This window comes from Mobula birostris, chromosome 5, assembly GCF_030028105.1.
Source record: "Mobula birostris isolate sMobBir1 chromosome 5, sMobBir1.hap1, whole genome shotgun sequence".
In the NCBI taxonomy this organism is placed as follows: Eukaryota; Metazoa; Chordata; class Chondrichthyes; order Myliobatiformes; family Myliobatidae; genus Mobula; species Mobula birostris.
Window position 1 is genome coordinate 63,857,274 of NC_092374.1, and position 19,284 is coordinate 63,876,557.

The window sequence follows — 19,284 nt, forward strand, 5'->3', positions numbered from 1 at the left end:
AGGAAACACTGAAATAAACCAGATGAGGGTTACAGCAGAAAATATTCCAAGGCAGAAATGGATAACATTTCTCAGTCTGATCACTGGACTAAGTAGAAAGCCAATTGCGTCAATGTTCATAGTATTTAACCAAGGTAATTACAGCTCCTCCAAATCTGAAGATCAGAAATGCAGTTTGATGATAAGATGTGGCGAAGACATTGAGAAAGGCAGCAATCAAAGTGTTCTTGGTTGACCTTGCAGTTGCCGATCATCTCATCAGGCGGCTACTTGTAGGTAAAGGTACTTGGTACCTTTAAGAGGAATTCTAATGAGCTTAAGGGTGCATGTTGGAGATGTAATTTGTCTGTCTGGGGTTCTTGCAAGATGGAACTTGATTGGAGTGATTTAAGTAGATTTCCAGATAAGTGTACACTTGATACAGGAACTTTTGAAAGGCATAGACAGAAATGAGCAGAAATTCGCTGAGGACTGATTTTGTGCATTTTGTTTTTAAAGAAAAGGAGAAAAGTACAGAATACATGAATCATAAATACTAGAGATTCTGCAGATACTGGAAAGCTTGAGGAACACAAAAAATTCTGGAGGAACTTAACCAGTCAGGTGGCATCTATGGAGTGGAATAAACACTCGCCATTTTGGGCAGAGACTACTGGATCTGAATGATGTGTTTCAAATGTTAGTCACCCAATTAAGGGCGAAGTGTTTAGTTATGTAGTGAGAATGGGATCAGTGTGGCACCAGGAGGATCTTGTGTATAATGTGAACTTAAAATATTGGAATGGAGAGGTAAAATTTCAGCTGAATGAATCTGGAGTTAACAAAGGCATAGATGTAAGAATAACTGAGTCAAGGATAGGAGAAACTATATTCTGGAGACTGAAGGAGGGGGTCATTGTGATCAAGGTTGCTATTAGCTATTTAAGCCTTCAGTAGGCTTATTTTCAGAGACTTAGCCAGACTTAGCCTGACAAACCTATTACAATTTTTTGAGGAAATTACCAGTAGGCTAGACAAGGGAGTTGCAGTGGATGTTGTATATTTGGATTTTCAGAAGGCCTTTGACAAGGTGCCACACATGAGGCTGCTTAACAAGATAAGAGCCCATGGAATTACGGGAAAGTTACATACGTAGATAGAGCATTGGCTGATTGGCAGGAAACAGAGAGTGGGAATAAAGGGATCCTATTCTGGTTGGCTGCCGGTTACCAGTGGTGTTCCACAGGGATCAGTGTTGGGGCCGCTTCTTTTTACATTGTACATCAACGATTTGGATTATGGAATAGATGGCTTTGTGGCTAAGTTTGCTGACGATACGAAGATAGGTGGAGGGGCCGGTAGTGCTGAGGAAATGGGAGAGTCTGCAGAGAGACTTGGATAGATTGGAAGAATGGGCAGAGAAGTGGCAAATGAAGTACAATGTTGGAAAGTGTATGGTTATGCACTTTGGCAGAAAAAATAAACGGGCAGACTATTATTTAAATGGGGAAAGAATTCAAAGTTCTGAGATGCAACGGGACTTGGGAGTCCTCGTACAGCATACCCTTAAAGTTCACCTCCAGGTTGAGTCAGTAGTGAAGAAGGCGAATGCAATGTTGGCATTCATTTCTAGAGGAATAGAGTATAGGAGCAGGGATGTGGTGTTGAGGCTCTATAAGGCGCTGGTGAGACCTCAGTTGGAGTACTGTGGGCAGTTTTGGTCTCCTTATTTAAGAAAGGATGTGCTGACGTTGGAGACGGTACAGAGAAGATTCACTAGAACGATTCCGGGAATGAGAGGGTTAACATATGAGGAACGTTTGTCCACTCTTGGACTGTATTCCTTGGAGTTTAGAAGAATGAGGGGAGACCTCATAGAAACATTTCGAATGTTAAAAGGCATAGACAGAGTGGATGTGGCAAAGTTGTTTCCCATGATGGGGGAGTCTAGTACGAGAGGGCATGACTTCAGGATTGAAGGGCGCCCTTTCAGAACAGAAATGCGAAGAAATTTTTTTAGTCAGAGGGTGGTGAATCTATGGAATTTGTTGCCATGGGCAGCAGTGGAGCCCAAGTCATTGGGTGTATTTAAGGCAGAGATTGATAGGTATCTGAGTAGCCAGGGCATCGAAGGTTATGGTGAGAAGGTGGGGGGAGTGGGACTAAATAGGAGAATGGATCAGCTCATGATAAAATGGCGGAGCAGACTCGATGGGCCGAATGGCCTACTTCTGCTCCTTTGTCGTATGGTCTTATAACAGTTATTCAATCCTACAAGTCCATTCCTTTCAAGAAGTTTGGTGAGCATAAAAAATATTTAGATATATGCTGAAAATATTCAGCAGGCCTGCCAATATCTGTGAAGAGAGAGAAAAACAGTTGCATTCACACAGGTTATGAGTTGCTGAAAGAGAGAACAATTGGGAATTCCTGTGTAGAGACTGACTGTCACAAATGTAGGTGCGTGTGGCCTGAGAGAGCATTGTTAGTCACTGACTACCTAGAGGGAATACAGAATCATAGAAAACTATGGCACAGAAGCAGGCCTTTTGACCCATCTAGCCCATGCTGAACCATTTAAACTGCGTAGCCCCATCAGCGTGCACCTGGACCATTGAGTTCCATACCCCTCCGATCCACATACCTATCCAAACTTTTCGTAAATGTTGAAATCGAATTTGCTTCCACCACTTGCGTTGGCAGCTCATTCCACGCTCTCACTGCCCTGAGTGAAGAAGTTCCTCCTTGTGTTCCCTTTAAAACATTTTACCTTTCGTCTTTAGCCAAAACATTAGTTGTAGTCTTACGCAACCTCTGGAAAAAGCCTGCTTGCTTTTACCCTATCTATACCCCTCATATTTTATACCTCTATCAGATCTCCCCTCAATCTTCAATGTTCAGGAATAAATTCTAACCTATCCAATCTTTCCTTATAGCGCAGGTCCTCCAGTCCCAGCAATGTCCTTATAAATTTTCTCTGAATTTTTCAATCTTATGTACATCATTCCTGTACGTAGGTGACCAAAACTGCACGCAATACTCCAAATTAGGCCTTACCAATGTCTTATACAACTTCAGTATAACATCCCATCTCCTGTAGTCATTACTTTGATCTATGAAGGCCAATATGTCAAAAGCTTTCTTTATGACCCTATCTCCCTATAACACCACTTCCAATAATTATGGACCTGTATTCCAAGATTCCTTTGTTCTCCCACACTTCTCAGTGCGCTACTGCAGACTGTGTAAGACCTACCATGGTTTGTCTTCCCAATGTTGGAAGTATTCTAAAATTTTGCTGTTCTTCTCCCATCTACAAGGTGGTCAAAGTTGCGTATTAACATGCTGCCTGCTACAATTATTTGCGAACCGATCTCTGAGTGCTTTGTTGCAAGTTTGATAATTGGATGGGCAGCTCACCATGTTTTCAAATGGGACATCATGGTATTTTTTATGTGTCACTGCTTGGCATGGTTCATATCTGATTACATCCAGCTCAGAGGAATTCAGGTATGTATGATCATAACAAATTAATTGCGAGGCAAGTCTATTTTTTAATTTATAATGGAAAGCTGGTGTCTCTCTTTTGTAAGGTGACCAGTTTGCATGCCTTTGCCAGTGTTACTTTGGAAATGCAGAAAAAGTAATCTCAAGAAGCTCAGTTCTTTTTGATTCTTTCATCACTAGCAGACTGGAGACCAGAGCCCTTCTTGTGTATTGTTTCTTACCAATGACCCCACCCACCATACTAACATAGTTTTCAGTATTAGTGCAGATTTTCTGCAAACGTTTTGCAAAATAGCAAATGCTTGGTTAGACATCAGGTGGCAAATCTAACTGTCCAATTCAAAGATATGATTTTGGTGCCCTTGGACTAATGGATGTTGGGGAAAACATCTGGGGTAAAGCTCCTGTAGTGCCTGCAGATTCAAGTAGCTAATTATTCACAGTTCATAATGACATATCCAGAAGATCCACTTGGTTGAGCTTGGAGAGGCAAACTGGTCTATCTATACAAGGATGCAGTATTAGGAAGAATACCATGGAATACAAAGAAATGTCCCCCTACATTTTTTTGTGAATATTTAACGTACACCAAAGCTGGATGGGGTGGGGGGTCATAAATGTATTTACAAAATACTAGCAGTCATCGTGCTGATTGATTTTGGAACACTGGTGACTATTCAGCCTTTTGACAATGGAATTTTTGTTGCTGGAGGTGATTGGGGGAAGGTACATCTTTTGGTTTGAAGATCAATTCAACTATAATGATCTTAGGATTTTACTTGATGCATTTAGCAATGAAGCTCTGTAATTCGGTTTGAATTGTGATGTTCTTAAATCATATCAGATTTATAAGCATTAAACTAGTTAGATTAAAAAAAAACATTATAGTGTAACAATGTGTAGTCTCTGTAAGCCCCTCTTTGGCTGTAGTGGTTTTGGGACATTCAGAGAAAATGCAAAGCACTATTTCCATACCCCCACTTTCTCTCTTCCATCCTTCTCGCTTCAGGTGTACTCAACAAATACAAGATTAAGGCATGAGCTGCTTTAATAGCACATGCAAAATGCTGGAGAAATGCAGCAGATCAGGCAGCATCTATGAAGGGAAATGAACAGTGAACATTTCGAACCAGGCTTGACCTGCTGAGTTCCTTCAGCATTTTGTGAATGTTGCTCAGGATTTGCAACATTTGTAGAATAGAATCTCTTGCTTCTGTTCAGCTGCTTTTAATAACTCCATGTAACTAATTATTAAATAAGTATTTGAATACTTCAAACCTAATAAAAGTGCTTTGCACGAAGGAAATAGGCCAGTCAAGTAATGCACATTAAATTCTTACAGCAATGAAATCTGTGATTTTTGCCTGGAAACTGGGATGTGTAAAGTTTAAAATGCAGTTCCTTGACATTTCAGTTGGTGAAATCTGGTCAGTACTTTAGATATTTAAAATTGAGGAATTATGTGAATTTTTTTCAAATTGGGCATTAGCAATTTATTTAACATTGTTTGTGATATTTGTAATATTTTAAATGCAAGAGTGCAAATTAGTATTAACAATCTGCTTCTTCTCCATCCCCATCTACAAACTAGGGCGGACCTTTGTGTTTCTCAAAACTTGATTATGCAGTTGCCTGGTTTATTAGAGAATCCATGACAATATATATATTTCTGTCTGCCCTCTGGGACCCCACCATAAGCTGGCGGACAGGTCGTTATAAACTGCGCTGTGGTGGCACAGCTGAAGAGATTATCGATGTATGAACACCACGTCCGAACTGTATAAATGAAGAAAAGTATTATGATTGTACAAAGACTTTTAAATAGTTCCACCTTCACTAGTTTTTACATGTGTCCTAGTATTCTATGTTAATTTATTTGCTTGGTACTTGCAGCTGAAAGTAAAACAAACAAATGCAAGAACTTTAAGGCCAAAAATGCATGTTTGTCTATTGTCCGTGCAAAATAATGAGTTAGAAAATTTTTCAAACATGATTAAACTTTTTTAACCAAAAAAATGCATGCAGTACTCTTTCTCCAAATGTTATTGGTCTTCAAGCAAAGCTTCATGTAGGAATAAAAAAATCCCTGTGGTTAAATGCTCCTTTGATATAAACTGCATAGCTATCTAATGAAAGATTATAGAAAAATAAAATTCCATTGGGGTGAGTGACAAACAGGCATTTTTTTGGCCTTGTATAGCAAAGACCAAAATTGGGCATAAGTTTGATAATTTTATCTGCAATCTTCAGGAACAACTTTAGTGGTAATCACTGCATGTGCATTAGCTTTTAGTTTTCGCCTATTCAGCAGCTAAGTAGCCTTTTTCAAAAAATCAAAGCAACTGAGTTGCATAATATTTCTCCAGTAAGTGAATGATATATTTCAAGACAAAATGGGATTGGATATCTTCAATTTACAACTTCACCCTTGAAATAACATTGTGAAATTCAATAATTTGTAAATATTAAGGTGTCCTTTTTACATTACCGAATAATGTTTAATAGGTGGGAGGGCTTGTAAGGGTTATAATTAAGACTGCAGCACCTAATTCATAAGTTGTCAAACCGGATCTACTAATGTTTTCATTATTGTCATCTCAATCTAGACTACATTAATGAAGACTCATTTAGGATTTGTGGCATATTAATGATTCTTTCGTAAAAACATACTGGTACATGCTGTCGAATTTCTTCCCAAGACTACATGTTATTTGTATTCAAGAGTATCAAATCTGTTGAGCTCGTTGTTATAACCAATTGTAATGGTGAACTAGATTTGTTTAGAAGCTTAATTAGGTTGGGCATATGTGGAGTGGTGGGGGTTGAAAATGCTGATGTATACTTGGATAAATAGGGGTGAGTCTGAGGAATATTTATGCTCTGAACCTTGGAGGAGAGATGGGTGGGTTAGACATTTAGAAATGACAATGTGTATGTCATAAATACAACTTCAAATTGTTTGCATTCAGAGCAATACCTAGAATCTAGAATTTTTTTTTAATAGTTGGTTTACTCATAATTCACTGCTGGACGGTTAAACTCATTGTGTGAGCAATAATGATTTTTTTTCAAGCAGCATTATAGTGAATGGTGCACTTTAAGCTTGGACAATCTGGTTCCACTGGGGCCAGACAAATTTTACCTTGTATTGTTACCACTGATGCCTCCCTTGCCTCATTTTTATTCTGACCATTACCCTTATGATGTCATTTTAATGGTTTGAAGGGTCACTCACTATATCATTGCACATCTCAAGTATGACGTTTTGTATATATGATCCCATCCCACCCATCCATTGGCATGAATCAGGGAAATCCTGAGGATGTTCTGTTATCTAAACTGTCTAGTTGTGATCCACCAGTTCTATGATTTAAAGTCATTTGAGCTTTACTGTTGACTGTTTATTGTGTGGAATTTTTTCTCGGAGCTTAATTTTTGTTAGCCTGGTCAGTGCTGAAACGAGAATTTTACTTGCAACCCTAATGCTAGTTTTTTCCATGACATTTCAGCTGTGAATTTCAAAACAAATTACAATGGAAGTGGTAGAAATTGAAACACTTCTGCAACTAAAAAGCACTGCATGGCACCTCTGAAACTGGCTTAACTAAAACTGAAATGTCTCTGATGCACAATCTTATGATTTTCATTTTTTTTTATTGAGCTGTTTGTACATTTTTAAGCCATTGCAAGAACAAAGCATATGAGGAGAGATGTCAACACCAACTGTGGTTTATTTCAACTTTGTAAATTTACACTAGTATATCATGAGTTGTTGACACAATCCTGTGCTAAAAGGGTCCCAGTAATTGTGCCTCTATGGGCTTATTGGGTGTTATTATATGAGCTTTGTATGACCCCTGGAATATTATGTGGTGACTATAGTCATGTAGAATGTATCAGCTTTGTCCCTGTTGGTTTAAATCTAAGATGCTATTGTGTGACACTGACATTGCCATGTATATAAGCAGACACAAAATAAATGTGCTTTATTTAATTGTCAGCTTTGTATTGTGTTCCAGACTCTGCCATTAAGCGCTTAAACAGTGAAAAAAAATTGCTTCCGAAGACTATATATTCTGAGATATGAATTGTACATTCAACTTTTTACTGAATAAAATGGATTTGAATGTAGTTGTAATGTGAATAGTTTTTGTATGAATTGTCACTACTTTATGAAGTGGTATGAGATTATAATGTATAGTGTTTGTTTTAACTGTTATTAAAAAAAATCAAATGGTGACAATATTTGTGCCTTTTTGTTGGGGTGACATCTCTAAAATTCAAATGAGTAAAATCTAGGGATTCTTGCTAAATATTTAAACACATTCTTAGCATAAGGAATATATAAACAGTGGAAGTGGGAAGAAGAACAGAGTGGCAGGCTCTTGTGCTTTGGAGAAATCAAGTACAGATTGGGTGCTCACTTTGTGGAGAACTCATCTTTTTGGGTAAACCTAAGTTCCTGTTAGTTTACTTCTCCATCCCACTCCTACTTTGACCTTAACACTCCGTGGTCTCTTGCACTTATATAACATGTCCTTACACAACTTTGAGGAACAAAACCACTTCCATCTATGCATATTGCAGCCTCTTAATTCTCCGGGAGTAGCAAACATTTTCTGTCTGTATCAGAACTAGCCACTCTGCTGTCATCCATGTTTAATTTTGGGTGGTTTTCTCTCTCTGTAGGTATAATCTGATGTGCTCGGTATGTCCTATAGCTCTTCTTTTAGCAACACACAACACAGACAAAATGGATTGTCTTCTAAATGCTGCATTAACTCACTTTAGCCTCACCTATCAGAGATTTCCCTTTTTCAATCTCTGCTACTGAAAAACTTGTTTTGTCTTTCCTGGATCTAATGGGTCTCTGATCTAAAAAGCTAACTGTTTCTCTTTCCAGAGGTGCTGCCTGATCTGCTGTTCTTGTAGTTATGGTGCCAAAGTCTCACAAATAGCACCCTGATAACGACCAGATTTTGTTTTGAAGTTGGTGGAGAATAAATATTGGTCACGGCACTGAGGCTTTTATCCCAAAACATGTACAGATGGATCAAGATGAATCAACTGGGGAAATAACTAAAGAACAACAAGTATATGCAACTTTTCAGGATGTGGCTGTTACTAAAAGCCAGCATTCATTGCCTGTTCCTTTAGGATGCTCTGAGAGAAACATTACAGGTGTTGTAGAAATGTACAACTTAATTTTAAGAAAAAATGCAAAAAAAATTCTCAGCAATAGATTTCAATTATCCATTTAACTCAGTGATTCCCAAACTTTATTGGGTTATTGCCCCTTTGGCTCCAATACCACATTTTTCTCTCTCCCCCACCCCCCATGGCAATTACATAAAAGCGATAAAGAATTTTGATTTACAATGCACAGTGGGGGGGGGGAAAGGAACTGAAAATTCAAAGTGACAAATAATTGCAAAAATTGATGAAATATATGTCAAGGTGTAAATAAAATATTTCTAATTACAGTAAAAATTTTAGTGTACATTAGTAGTCCAGTACTTCATTGCTTTTTCACCTTTCAATGAGATGGATAGGCTTGGTGCAGTGATACCAGCTTCTCAACATCAGGCTGAATATCATTCACGAGTCTCAGATTCCACCCCCCCCCACCCCTCAGTAATTTGCAGTCAGTTTTGTTGCTTTAAAAGATGTTGCATAACTACACTGAAACCGCGTTCCGTTAAGTATGTTGAAAAGGCAATAAAGAACATCTTGACCATTTTCCACAGTGCAAGATAATGTTCAGAGATTTCTTTCTGCAACCAAAATCCCTGATATGATTTTTTTTGAACCACTGCTTCAGCTCAGTCATTTGGTATTGTGATCAATTCTTCCTCCATCGTTCCTGTTAATTCCTCATTACAAGTCTTCAGAATAGATTTATTACCCAATCTGGAATTTGGATCAAGAGAACATCCTGAAATTTCTCTGACATATCTTCATGCAGCTCACCCAGGTGGACATAGTATACTTGTCCTCATCTGGTATTCTTTCTTTCTCATCCAACTCAGAGGCTAAGAAACTGGAAAAAGTTGCAATAGCCAATGTTAAACTTAAATAGGGTTAATTTGGACAGAAATGTGGAGACAACTGTTTAGTCTTCAAGAAGATTTGCATCATTTCCTTTCAATTGGAGATTGACTATTAAACTTTGCCTATTTGTCAGAATTACAGTATTTGCAATGTCATGCCTAATATTCTTGAGTTGATTACTGAATAAAGCATTTGAGTCTTCAAAGAATTTTATCACAGTTTCATAAAAGCATCTCAGGCAGTTTCCTTTTGAGAGCCATTTGACATTTGTGTGCAAAGGCAAGCATTCAAACTGTTAAGCATTCTTAATACAAAGCTGTAGCTCAGAACTGAGTGTATGGGACCTGATTTTATTCACAGCTATCATAACAGTGTTTAATAATGTGTGCAGATGATTACTTAGGTTTTTTGTGACAATATGTTGCCGTTGAATTACACAGTGAATGGTAAATATGTACAGCTTTGTTTAAGAAAGTAGTAACACTGCTGTGATGTCCTGTCATTGCTGGTGCCCCATCTGTTGCAGAAGTAAAAATGTTGGTGAGCAGAATGTCCTCTTTGAAAAATTGCTCAACAACCAGAAATATTGACTCCACCTTTGTATCTTTTTCTAGTCCCCTTGCAAATAACAACTCTTGACCTACGCTTTCATCTTTTATGAAGAAGCAAAGATTCATTGCCTGGTGAACTTGACTCATCCAACTGCAGAACAAATTCTGTTGTCTTAAGACGACATGGCACAATGTCTCTTCCACATTCTCAGACATTTCATCTATTTGTCTTAACAGAGATGTGGCTGAGTGGAATCGCTTTAATTATTTGGTCTGGTGACTTATGCAAAACCATACTCAGATCCTCCCTTATTGCTGGCAGAATCAGTTATCCTCCAATTGAATGGGATTTTCTAGATTAAGCAATGAAATGTTGTATGAAGCACTCAGACCATCAATGTTTTGTTGTGATGTGCTGTCAAAATATTCAGAAATATTTTACATTTCTGAAAGTTTTCATGGAAGGACTGAAAATAAGCCAGGTTCTTCTTTGCTTTATCAGAGTGTATTCTCTTTAAATGTTTAAGGAACCTGGACAACTTCATTGCCTTATTTGAAAAAAATTAAATACAACAGATAAATTGGCTGCTGTTGGTTGCTTGATGCTGGTATAAATCCCTATTTCAGATACTGCACATTCTACTGTCTACACTTACCGATCTGCTTCTGCCATTTTCATTATGGATTAATGACCACAGTCAATCACCTATTGTTGAAGTGTAACCACAAGGCCATGATCATTATAGCTCAGATAAAGCCTGACTCTGCCTGAAGGTAAATAAAGTGGAGCATTGATATCTGAGTTGGACCATAAGCTGGAGAAATATGGTCAAGACCATTCGAAGGGTCAAATTCTGAAATTTACCCCATTGAATGACATACCTTAATTCACAGAAATTGTGTCACTGAGCACTTAGAGTATGGGATTTGTACTAGCTGACGCTATTACAGTAGTGAACAACTATAATGCATGGGCCGGGCCTGGAAATAACACAATTTTGTCAGTCCAGATTTCTCATGATACACCAAATACAGAAGTGTCACACTGCTTTTCAACAACTATAACCCGCTTCGAGCAATGTCTAAGAGAATAGTGGGTTTGCAAGAGGTGAGGTAATTATGTTATCACTGCAATCAATTAAAACCAGAATCAAATTTAATATCACTGGTATACGTTGTGAAATTTGTTGTCTTGCAGCAGCATACATTGCAAAATAAAAACTATACATTACAATATATATGAAACATTAAATATGTGGTCCAAAAAGAGATGAAAAACAATACAGTACTGAGGTAGTGTTCATTGTCCATTCAGAAATCTGATGGCAGAGTTGAAGAAGCTGTTTCTGAAATGCTGAGTGTGTGTCTTCAGGCTCCTATACCACCTCCTTGATGGTTGCAATGAGAAGAGGGCATGCCTTGGGTGATGAGGGTCCTCAATGATAGATGCTGCCTTTTTGAGGCCTCACTTCTTAAAGATGTCCTAGATGCTAGGGAGGGTAGTGTCCGTGATGAAACTGGCTCTTTCCTGCAGCTTCTTCCAATCCTGTGTAGGCACTGAGGATCAAATGCTTATAATAAGTAACACACATAAAAGTTGCTGGTGAACGCAGCAGGCCAGGCAGCATCTCTAGGAAGAGGTGCAGTCGACATTTCAGGCCGAGACCCTTCGTCAGGACTAACTGAAGGAAGAGTGAGTAAGGGATTTGAAAGTTGGAGGGGGAGGGGGAGATCCAAAATGATAGGAGAAGACAGGAGGGGGAGGGATAGAGCCAAGAGCTGGACAGGTGATTGGCAAAAGGGATATGAGAGGATCATGGGACAGGTTGTTTGTTGTTTGCTTATAATAAGTAATCTTTTAAAGGGCTGTGGACTTCTCTCAGACTCATGTTTTTTATATTGTGTTTTTTGCCTGTTCCTTTCCATTTTGTTGTGAGGGGAGGGGGCTTGGTGGTTGATGATCCAGATGTTGCACTTTTTTGTGCAGGGGATGGGGTTGATTGATTGATCGAACAACTTTTATGCTTTGTCTTTGTTTCATGGCTATCCAGAGAAGATGAATCTCAGAGTTGTATATGGGTATGTACTTTGATAATAACTGAACCCCTGAACCTTTTTTCATTTCTTAATTTAAGTCCCTCTACTGCCCCCCCCTTGCAACCAAGTGTCCCCAGACCAACCCCTTTATCTTATTTTCCCCCTTAGAAACTTTCACCACCCCGGGGGGGGGGGGGTGATATTCAGACATTCATTTAACTAAATGGCTGTAATGCAGGCTACTTCAGCAAGCAGGTAAGAGTTGACCACATTTAAGCTATGTCAGGAAAATAGGAAAATAGACTTTGACTGAAAGATGTGAGGGGTGTTTTAAATTCAATATAGAGGCTAGATTTCAATTGAACAATTTGGAATTTTAAAACATTTTAAATTCCACAGATGCTATGGTGTGATTTGACCTTGGGTTTCTGTTACTGTTACTACTGCATCATCTCTCTTAAATATATCCTCAATTGAACATTACTTGTTTCTATTTGAGGAGTTGATGTCTGGGTCTGAGAGTGTGGGATAGCTGTTGCAAACCATCTACAGGCTTTGACAGTGAAGACTTAGTCCAAAGGCAAAAAGATTCTAGATGATTGAAGTGATATGCCTGTGTGTATATATTACTCTTTGGACCCACACCCCAAGACTCCTTAAATTTGTTTCCCTTGTATGATAACAAATGTTTACCCTGATTGCCCAATCTATCTAGCCATCAATTCATACATATATTTCTATAGGACTGCACATCAAAAGTGTAAGCCTGACATCAGTGGTGGGGAAAATGCTAGTCAGTTACCAAAGATGTGATAACAGCACATTTGGAAAGCTGTGAAATCATCGGACAAAGTCAGCATGGATTTGTGAAAGGAAAATCATGCCTGACGAATCTCATGTTAGGGTGGATTTCTTCTTGGGTGGATGATTTGTTAACAGTTAAATGACTTTGGCCACCAGACTTCTATTTTAACTGTTTGACAAAGGACTGTGGATTGAGTCCACCACAATGGACTTCCTAAAAGGTGTGAATATCAGATACTTCTGGTAGTATGACCTGATAATGTAGTTTCAAAGGCAGTATTAGCACACCTAGACATTATTAGTATTAATTGTATTAATTATCTTCTATGTTAGCACGAGAAATGCCAAATAAATGTATCGTAGACTTAACTTACATTCCTAAAGGCTGTAGATACCAACCCAGACATGTTGGCATCGGGAGGAAAGGATGGTGTGAGATTTTGTATGTAGCTTCAATAGGAAGCATTGTCTATGCATTGTCTGTAACTTTTTAAGTAGCAATTGCCTTTGTGTTTAGTATATAAATATCGAGCCCACATTTAGCTAGCAGACCTTTCTGCGGAAAGCATCTCGGTACGTAGATACCTGCTGTACCTTGTTGTGTCGAATAAAGAAGCTGCTTTGTATCTACCAGTGACTCTGTCTCTCCGCTGATTTCATCCACGCTACATCTCATAGAATTTTTTGAGGATGTAACTAGTAGAGTGGATAGGGGAGAACCAGTGGATGTGGTCTATTTGGATTTTCAAAAGGCTTTTGACAAGGTCCCACACAGGAGATTAGTATGCAAACTTAAAGCACATGGTATTGGGGGTAAGGTATTGATGTGGATAGAGAACTGGTTGGCAGACAGGAAGCAAAGAGTGGGAATAAACAGGACCTTTTCAGAATGGCAGGCAGTGACTAGTGGGGTACCGCAAGGCTCAGTGCTGGGACCCCAGTTGTTTACAATATATATTAATGACTTAGACGAGGGAATTAAATGCAGCATCTCCAAGTTTGCAGATGACACAAAGCTGGGCAGCAGTGTTAGCTGTGAGGAGGATGCTAAGAGGATGCAGGGTGACTTGGATAGGTTAGGTGAGTGGGCAAATTCATGGCCGATGCAATTTAATGTGGATAAAAGTGCGGTTATCCACTTTGGTGGCAAGAACAGGAAAACAGATTATTATCTGAATGGTGGCTGATTAGGAAAAGGGGAGGTGCAACAAGACCTGGGTGTCATTATACACCAGTCATTGAAAGTGGGCATGCAGGTACAGCAGACAGTGAAAAAGGCGAATGGTATGCTGGCATTCATAGCAAGAGGATTCGAGTACAGGAGTAGGGAGGTACTACTGCAGTTGTACAAGGCCTTGGTGAGATCACACCTAGAGTATTGAATATACCCCTTGCCCACCCTCTGGGTCCCCCCCCACTTGTCTTTCTTCCCGTACCTCCTGTCCTATGATCCTCTCGTATCCCTTTTGCCTATCACCTGTCCAGCTCTTGGCTCCATCCCTCCCCCTCTTGTCTTCTCCTATCATTTTGGATCTCCCCCTCCAACTTTCAAATCCCTTACTCACTCTTCCTTCAGTTAGTCCTGACGAAGGGTCTCAGCCTGAAACGTCAACTGCACCTCTTCCTAGAGATGCTGCCTGGCCTGCTGCGTTCACCAGCAACTTTTATGTGTGTTGCTTGAATTCCCAGCATCTGCAGAATTCCTGTTGCTAGAGTATTGTGTGCAGTTTTGGTCCCCTAATCTGAGGAAAGACATTCTTGCCATGGAGGGGGTACAAAGGAGGTTCACCAGATTGATTCCTGGGATGGCAGGACTTTCATATGATGAAAGACTGGATTGACTAGGCTTATACTCTCTGGAATTTAGAGGATTGAGGGGGGATCTGATTGAAACGTATAAAATTCTAAAGGGATTGGACAGGCTAGATGCAAGAGGATTGTTCCCGATGTTGGGGAAGTCCAGAACGAGAGGTCACAGTTTGAGGATAAAGGGGAAGCCTTTTAGGACCGAGATGAGGAAAAACTTCTTCACACAGAGAGTGGTGAATCTGTGGAATTCTCTGCCACAGGAAACAGTTGAGGCCAGTTTATTAGCTATATTTAAGAGGGAGTTAGATATGGCCCTGATGGCTAAAGGGAGCGGGGGTATGGAGAGAAGGCAGGTATAGGGTTCTGAGTTGGATGATCAGCCATGATCATACTGAATGGCGGTGCAGGTTCAAAGGGCCAAATGGCCTACTCCTGCATCTATTTTCTATGTTTCTAAAAGTATTTATTTACTACAGATTAACAATAAAGATGCAGTAGAAATTCACAACTCTATTTCCCATTTATATGTGAACTCATCTAAGTTTTACTTAAATGTGGTGATTTACCACCACCACCACCCATTTAGTTGGGCATTCCAAGTTCAACCACTCCAAATAAAGAGATTCTTCCACTGATCTTTTGCCTTTTCCCTTAAATCTATGCCCTCTTCTGGTGTGCATTATTTATATATTTAATCAGCAATTTATATTTAAAATATTTCCCTCCAATTTGATCAAGTTTTGTCCACTTAATATCCTGCATTTCAATTAGTAAAAAGCTCAAAGTAATTACTTATCTGCTATTATCTTTATATTGTATATTCTGGGTTAAAAGTATCACTTGAGATTCAGTCAGGAAATTGCACAAATTAAAATTGAAGTTCCAACTTCAAATACAAATACACCCCAAACGGTTAATGGAACATGACGTCTTAAAGTATTCAGTGATGTCATAACAGTTACAAGCTGGTGTATTGATTAATCAAACTGATGATGCAAACTATGACTGAAGATAAAGTTTGGATAGAAAGGTTCATGACCTGATTGTCAGTTACAGAAAGTAACCTAAAATAATTATAAAACATTTGCAACTCTAGTTGGTCAGTTTCTTAATACATCTTTTAAACATTAAACATGAAAGATTCCCAATACTGTACTGCCCTAGCCCTCAAGATAAAAGCTTATTTTTAGTTGTCCTGAAAAAAAAAACAAATTGGCACAATTGGAATAAATACACCAAGGCAATTAATTCAGCCAGAGGATTGTTTGGAGAGTTGCAGGGATTTGAAGTTTCAGAGTCGCTTAAATGGAAGAATTGGCGAGATTGAATTGAAGCCTTACAAACAAGTAGATAAGCAGTCTTGGAAAGGAAATAACTTGCATGATTATTGCAGAAAGAACAGGTGGATAAAGCATATAACATGTTAAGGACAGAATAGTTACAACACAGGAAGAGGCCATTCAGTCTGCCAAATCTGTGATGGCTTCTATGGAAGATCAACTACTCCCAATCTGCGCTCTTTCAGTTATAGTCCTGCAAAATCTTTCCTTTGAACACTTATTTATCTACCTTCTGTATCTACCTCTTCTATTACTCTGGCAGTGTGTCAAGTCCCTAAGCATTTGCTATGTAAAAAGATTTTCCTTAATTTTAAATTCCTTTGCCGGTAAGTGACAATGTACGAGCAACAACAAAGAAGTCAAGAACTTGAATACCGTATCCAGTTCTGGGAGCCACACCTCAGGAAATATATGGGTACTGTAGAGAGGGTACAGAAAAAAATTGCTGAAGCAATTCCCTCATTCTACATCTCTTAGTTTTTATCACTCCAATGGAAACAATTCCTCTGTCTGCTTCAGTATTTAAATTATCATGAATTTACTCAGTTACCACAAATCTAATTAGACACCATTGCAAAGTCTTCTGTTCCAAAGAGAACAGCTCCTGCCTGGGATGACTTCTTCATCCCTGAAATCAATTTAGCAAATCCCTTCTACAACCATTCTAAGAACTTTGTATCCTTTCTCCAAGCCTCCCAAATGATAGGAGGTGCTCTCATTCTTGCTGTTCCCAACTGTTCCAATCCACCATCCATGTGAGATGAGATCTGGTTTCACGTTAGGCACCTGCTTGACCGAAGTTAGTAAATTTTGGAGTGTGGGTGAAAACATTTCAGTGTAAATTTAAAAAGATACTTAGACCTGCATTGGTCTTCTACCAGGAAGCCTTAATACAGTACATTAGGGCTTGCTTCTCTGGCTTCAGAAACTCTTCCCATGAGTATGATGTTTAATAAGGAAGAAACAAAAGAAAATTGAGAATTTTAAAATCAAGTTGCTACTTAACCTGGAATTGGATAGATCAGCAAGTGCAGTAAATAACAGGAACTGGGTACATATTAGGATACTTCAGCTTGTAAAGAGTCAGACAAGGAAAACAATGACATGGAAAAGAGTCCCAACCATACCATAAACTGAGATACTACTGGAGATGGGTAATTTGTGGTCATAGCTGAGCTATGGTCTTCATCAAGATTGCAACTCAACTTAATTGTATTTTTTAGGTTTTTAAGGGTTTCAGGGAAGATTTTGGGGACTGAGAGGGGTGTTAGTGTCACAGGGCAGTGGCTGGGAACAGACCCAAGCACAAGACACAGACACTGAAGTACTAGGGACAGGACTAGGATACAGGGTGAGGGCAAGGACATGGACAGGAAAACCAGGAACCTGGAAAAGGACTGGACAAAAGAGCTAGGAGCCTGGGCTTGGACTCTGAGCCAGAGACTGGATAAGGACCCAGTACCTGGGTCTTGCCTCTGGCTCAGACCCCAGAACCAGGCAAGGACGAGGCTTGGCAGGCAGGAGGGACTTGAGACTTGAGACTTGAGACTTGAGACTGGAGGCAGGAGACTTGGCTCCTCCGGGGCAGGGCGTGGTTCACCTGGGCAGGGCACGGATCACCACCCGACAGAGGCAAGGGACAGGAAGGGGCAGAACCAACCCCAGGTAATGGCAAGACGGCCTGGCTTACCTGGGTGGAGGCAAGGGACAGGAAGGGACAGAACCAACCTCAGGTAACGGCAAGACAGCCTGGTTTACCTGGGCGGAGGCAAGGGACAGAACCAACCCCAGGTGATGGTAAGACACCTGACTTACCTGGGCAGAGGCAAGGGACAGGAAAGGAGCTAGGTACAGGGTGGCTCCAGGACAAGACTGCAGGCAAGATGAGGTGAGGGTTTCCAGCAAGACAAGGCAGGGCTTCAGAAGAGGAAACAGAAGGCAGAGGAAAGGATACAAGGAGTGGGGACAAGCAGCCACACCCTCCTCTCTGGAGGTATTTATGCAGCCAGCCCCAACTAGCATCAGCTGCCTCAATTAGCTCAACAAGGACAGAAACAGTGTAGATAAGAAAACCTGGAGCAAGGGTCGATGGACCGGACCATGAACTGGAATACGGACTTCACGGACCGGACTATGACAGTTAGTTGTCTGGTTTTGGTTTAGGGACAGGGATGTAGGGGAATTAGAGGATAGTCCAGAGTCTCTGCATTCAAAGGCCAATGATGTAGACGTGGTCAGATGTCTGAGTGGCAGATCAGAGAGGAAAAGGACTGGTTGTTACAATAGCGTAGGGGGCGGACCCAAGTGCAGGACACAGACATGGAGGTAACATTAACAGAAGAGCATTTTATTAATAGTTACCAGGAAGGCCAGAGAGCAAAGATTAGATACTTAAATGGACGTAAGCATTGAACAACAAACTGGATGAACTTGAACTTGGACTTGGACTTGGCCACGGAGCCTGGACTCAGACACGGAACCTGGACTTGGACTCGGACGCGGAACCTAAACCTGGACTTGGACTTGGAACCTGGACTTGGACTCAGACTCGGATGCGGAACCTGGACTTGGACTTGACTTGGACTCAGAGTCTGGACTCGGACTTGGACACGGGACGACAAAACCAAATAAAGACAGACAATTCATATCTTGGCTCGGAGCAATGGCAAACGGCCTGAAAACTCAGCTGGACACGAGACGACAAAACCAAGCAACGACAGTCAATTTGTATCTTGGCTCAGAGTAGCAGAAAATGGCCTGCAATCCTCAGCTGGACACGAGATGACAAAACCCAACAATGACAGACAATTCATATCTTGACATGGGGTAGCACATGAAGCGGCAAACGGCTGACAATCACTTAGCTGAACACGAAGAGACAGAATTCCCGAAGCAACCCCAGGCATCGAAGCCACTTAGAATCCACCACTCTTGGTGGCCTGGAACATGCATTGCCGCACGGGCTGAGGAGTCCATTCTCGGCGGCCCCGGAATGTGCATTGCCGCACGGGCTGCGGTGTGACGGTCCAGCACTGAGTAGATGTAAGCAGACGTTTTTATGCTGCTGGTTCAGATGAAAATCAGGTGCCCTAATCAAGGAGATCTGTAGAACACGGGGAAAAGGAAATTAACTGAAATGAGGAGTCAACGGACCGCACTGTGACACCGTTTGCTTCCTCAGGTCAACAAGTTCTCATCACGTTTTG

The 19,284-nt window shown here is 40.3% G+C and overlaps 1 protein-coding gene across 1 annotated transcript in view; it reads left to right on the plus strand.

Annotated features, from left to right (window-relative positions):
- ugcg (UDP-glucose ceramide glucosyltransferase) overlaps positions 1–6,091 on the plus strand; it is a 65,714-nt gene extending 59,623 nt beyond the window's left edge. The window contains exons 8-9 of the mRNA XM_072258164.1: positions 3,300–3,489; positions 5,078–6,091. Of these exons, the coding sequence (XP_072114265.1) occupies positions 3,300–3,489; positions 5,078–5,248 (361 nt within the window). The 3' untranslated portion in view covers positions 5,249–6,091. The remainder of the gene's footprint in view (positions 1–3,299; positions 3,490–5,077) is intronic.
- Positions 6,092–19,284: the final 13,193 nt, after the last annotated feature.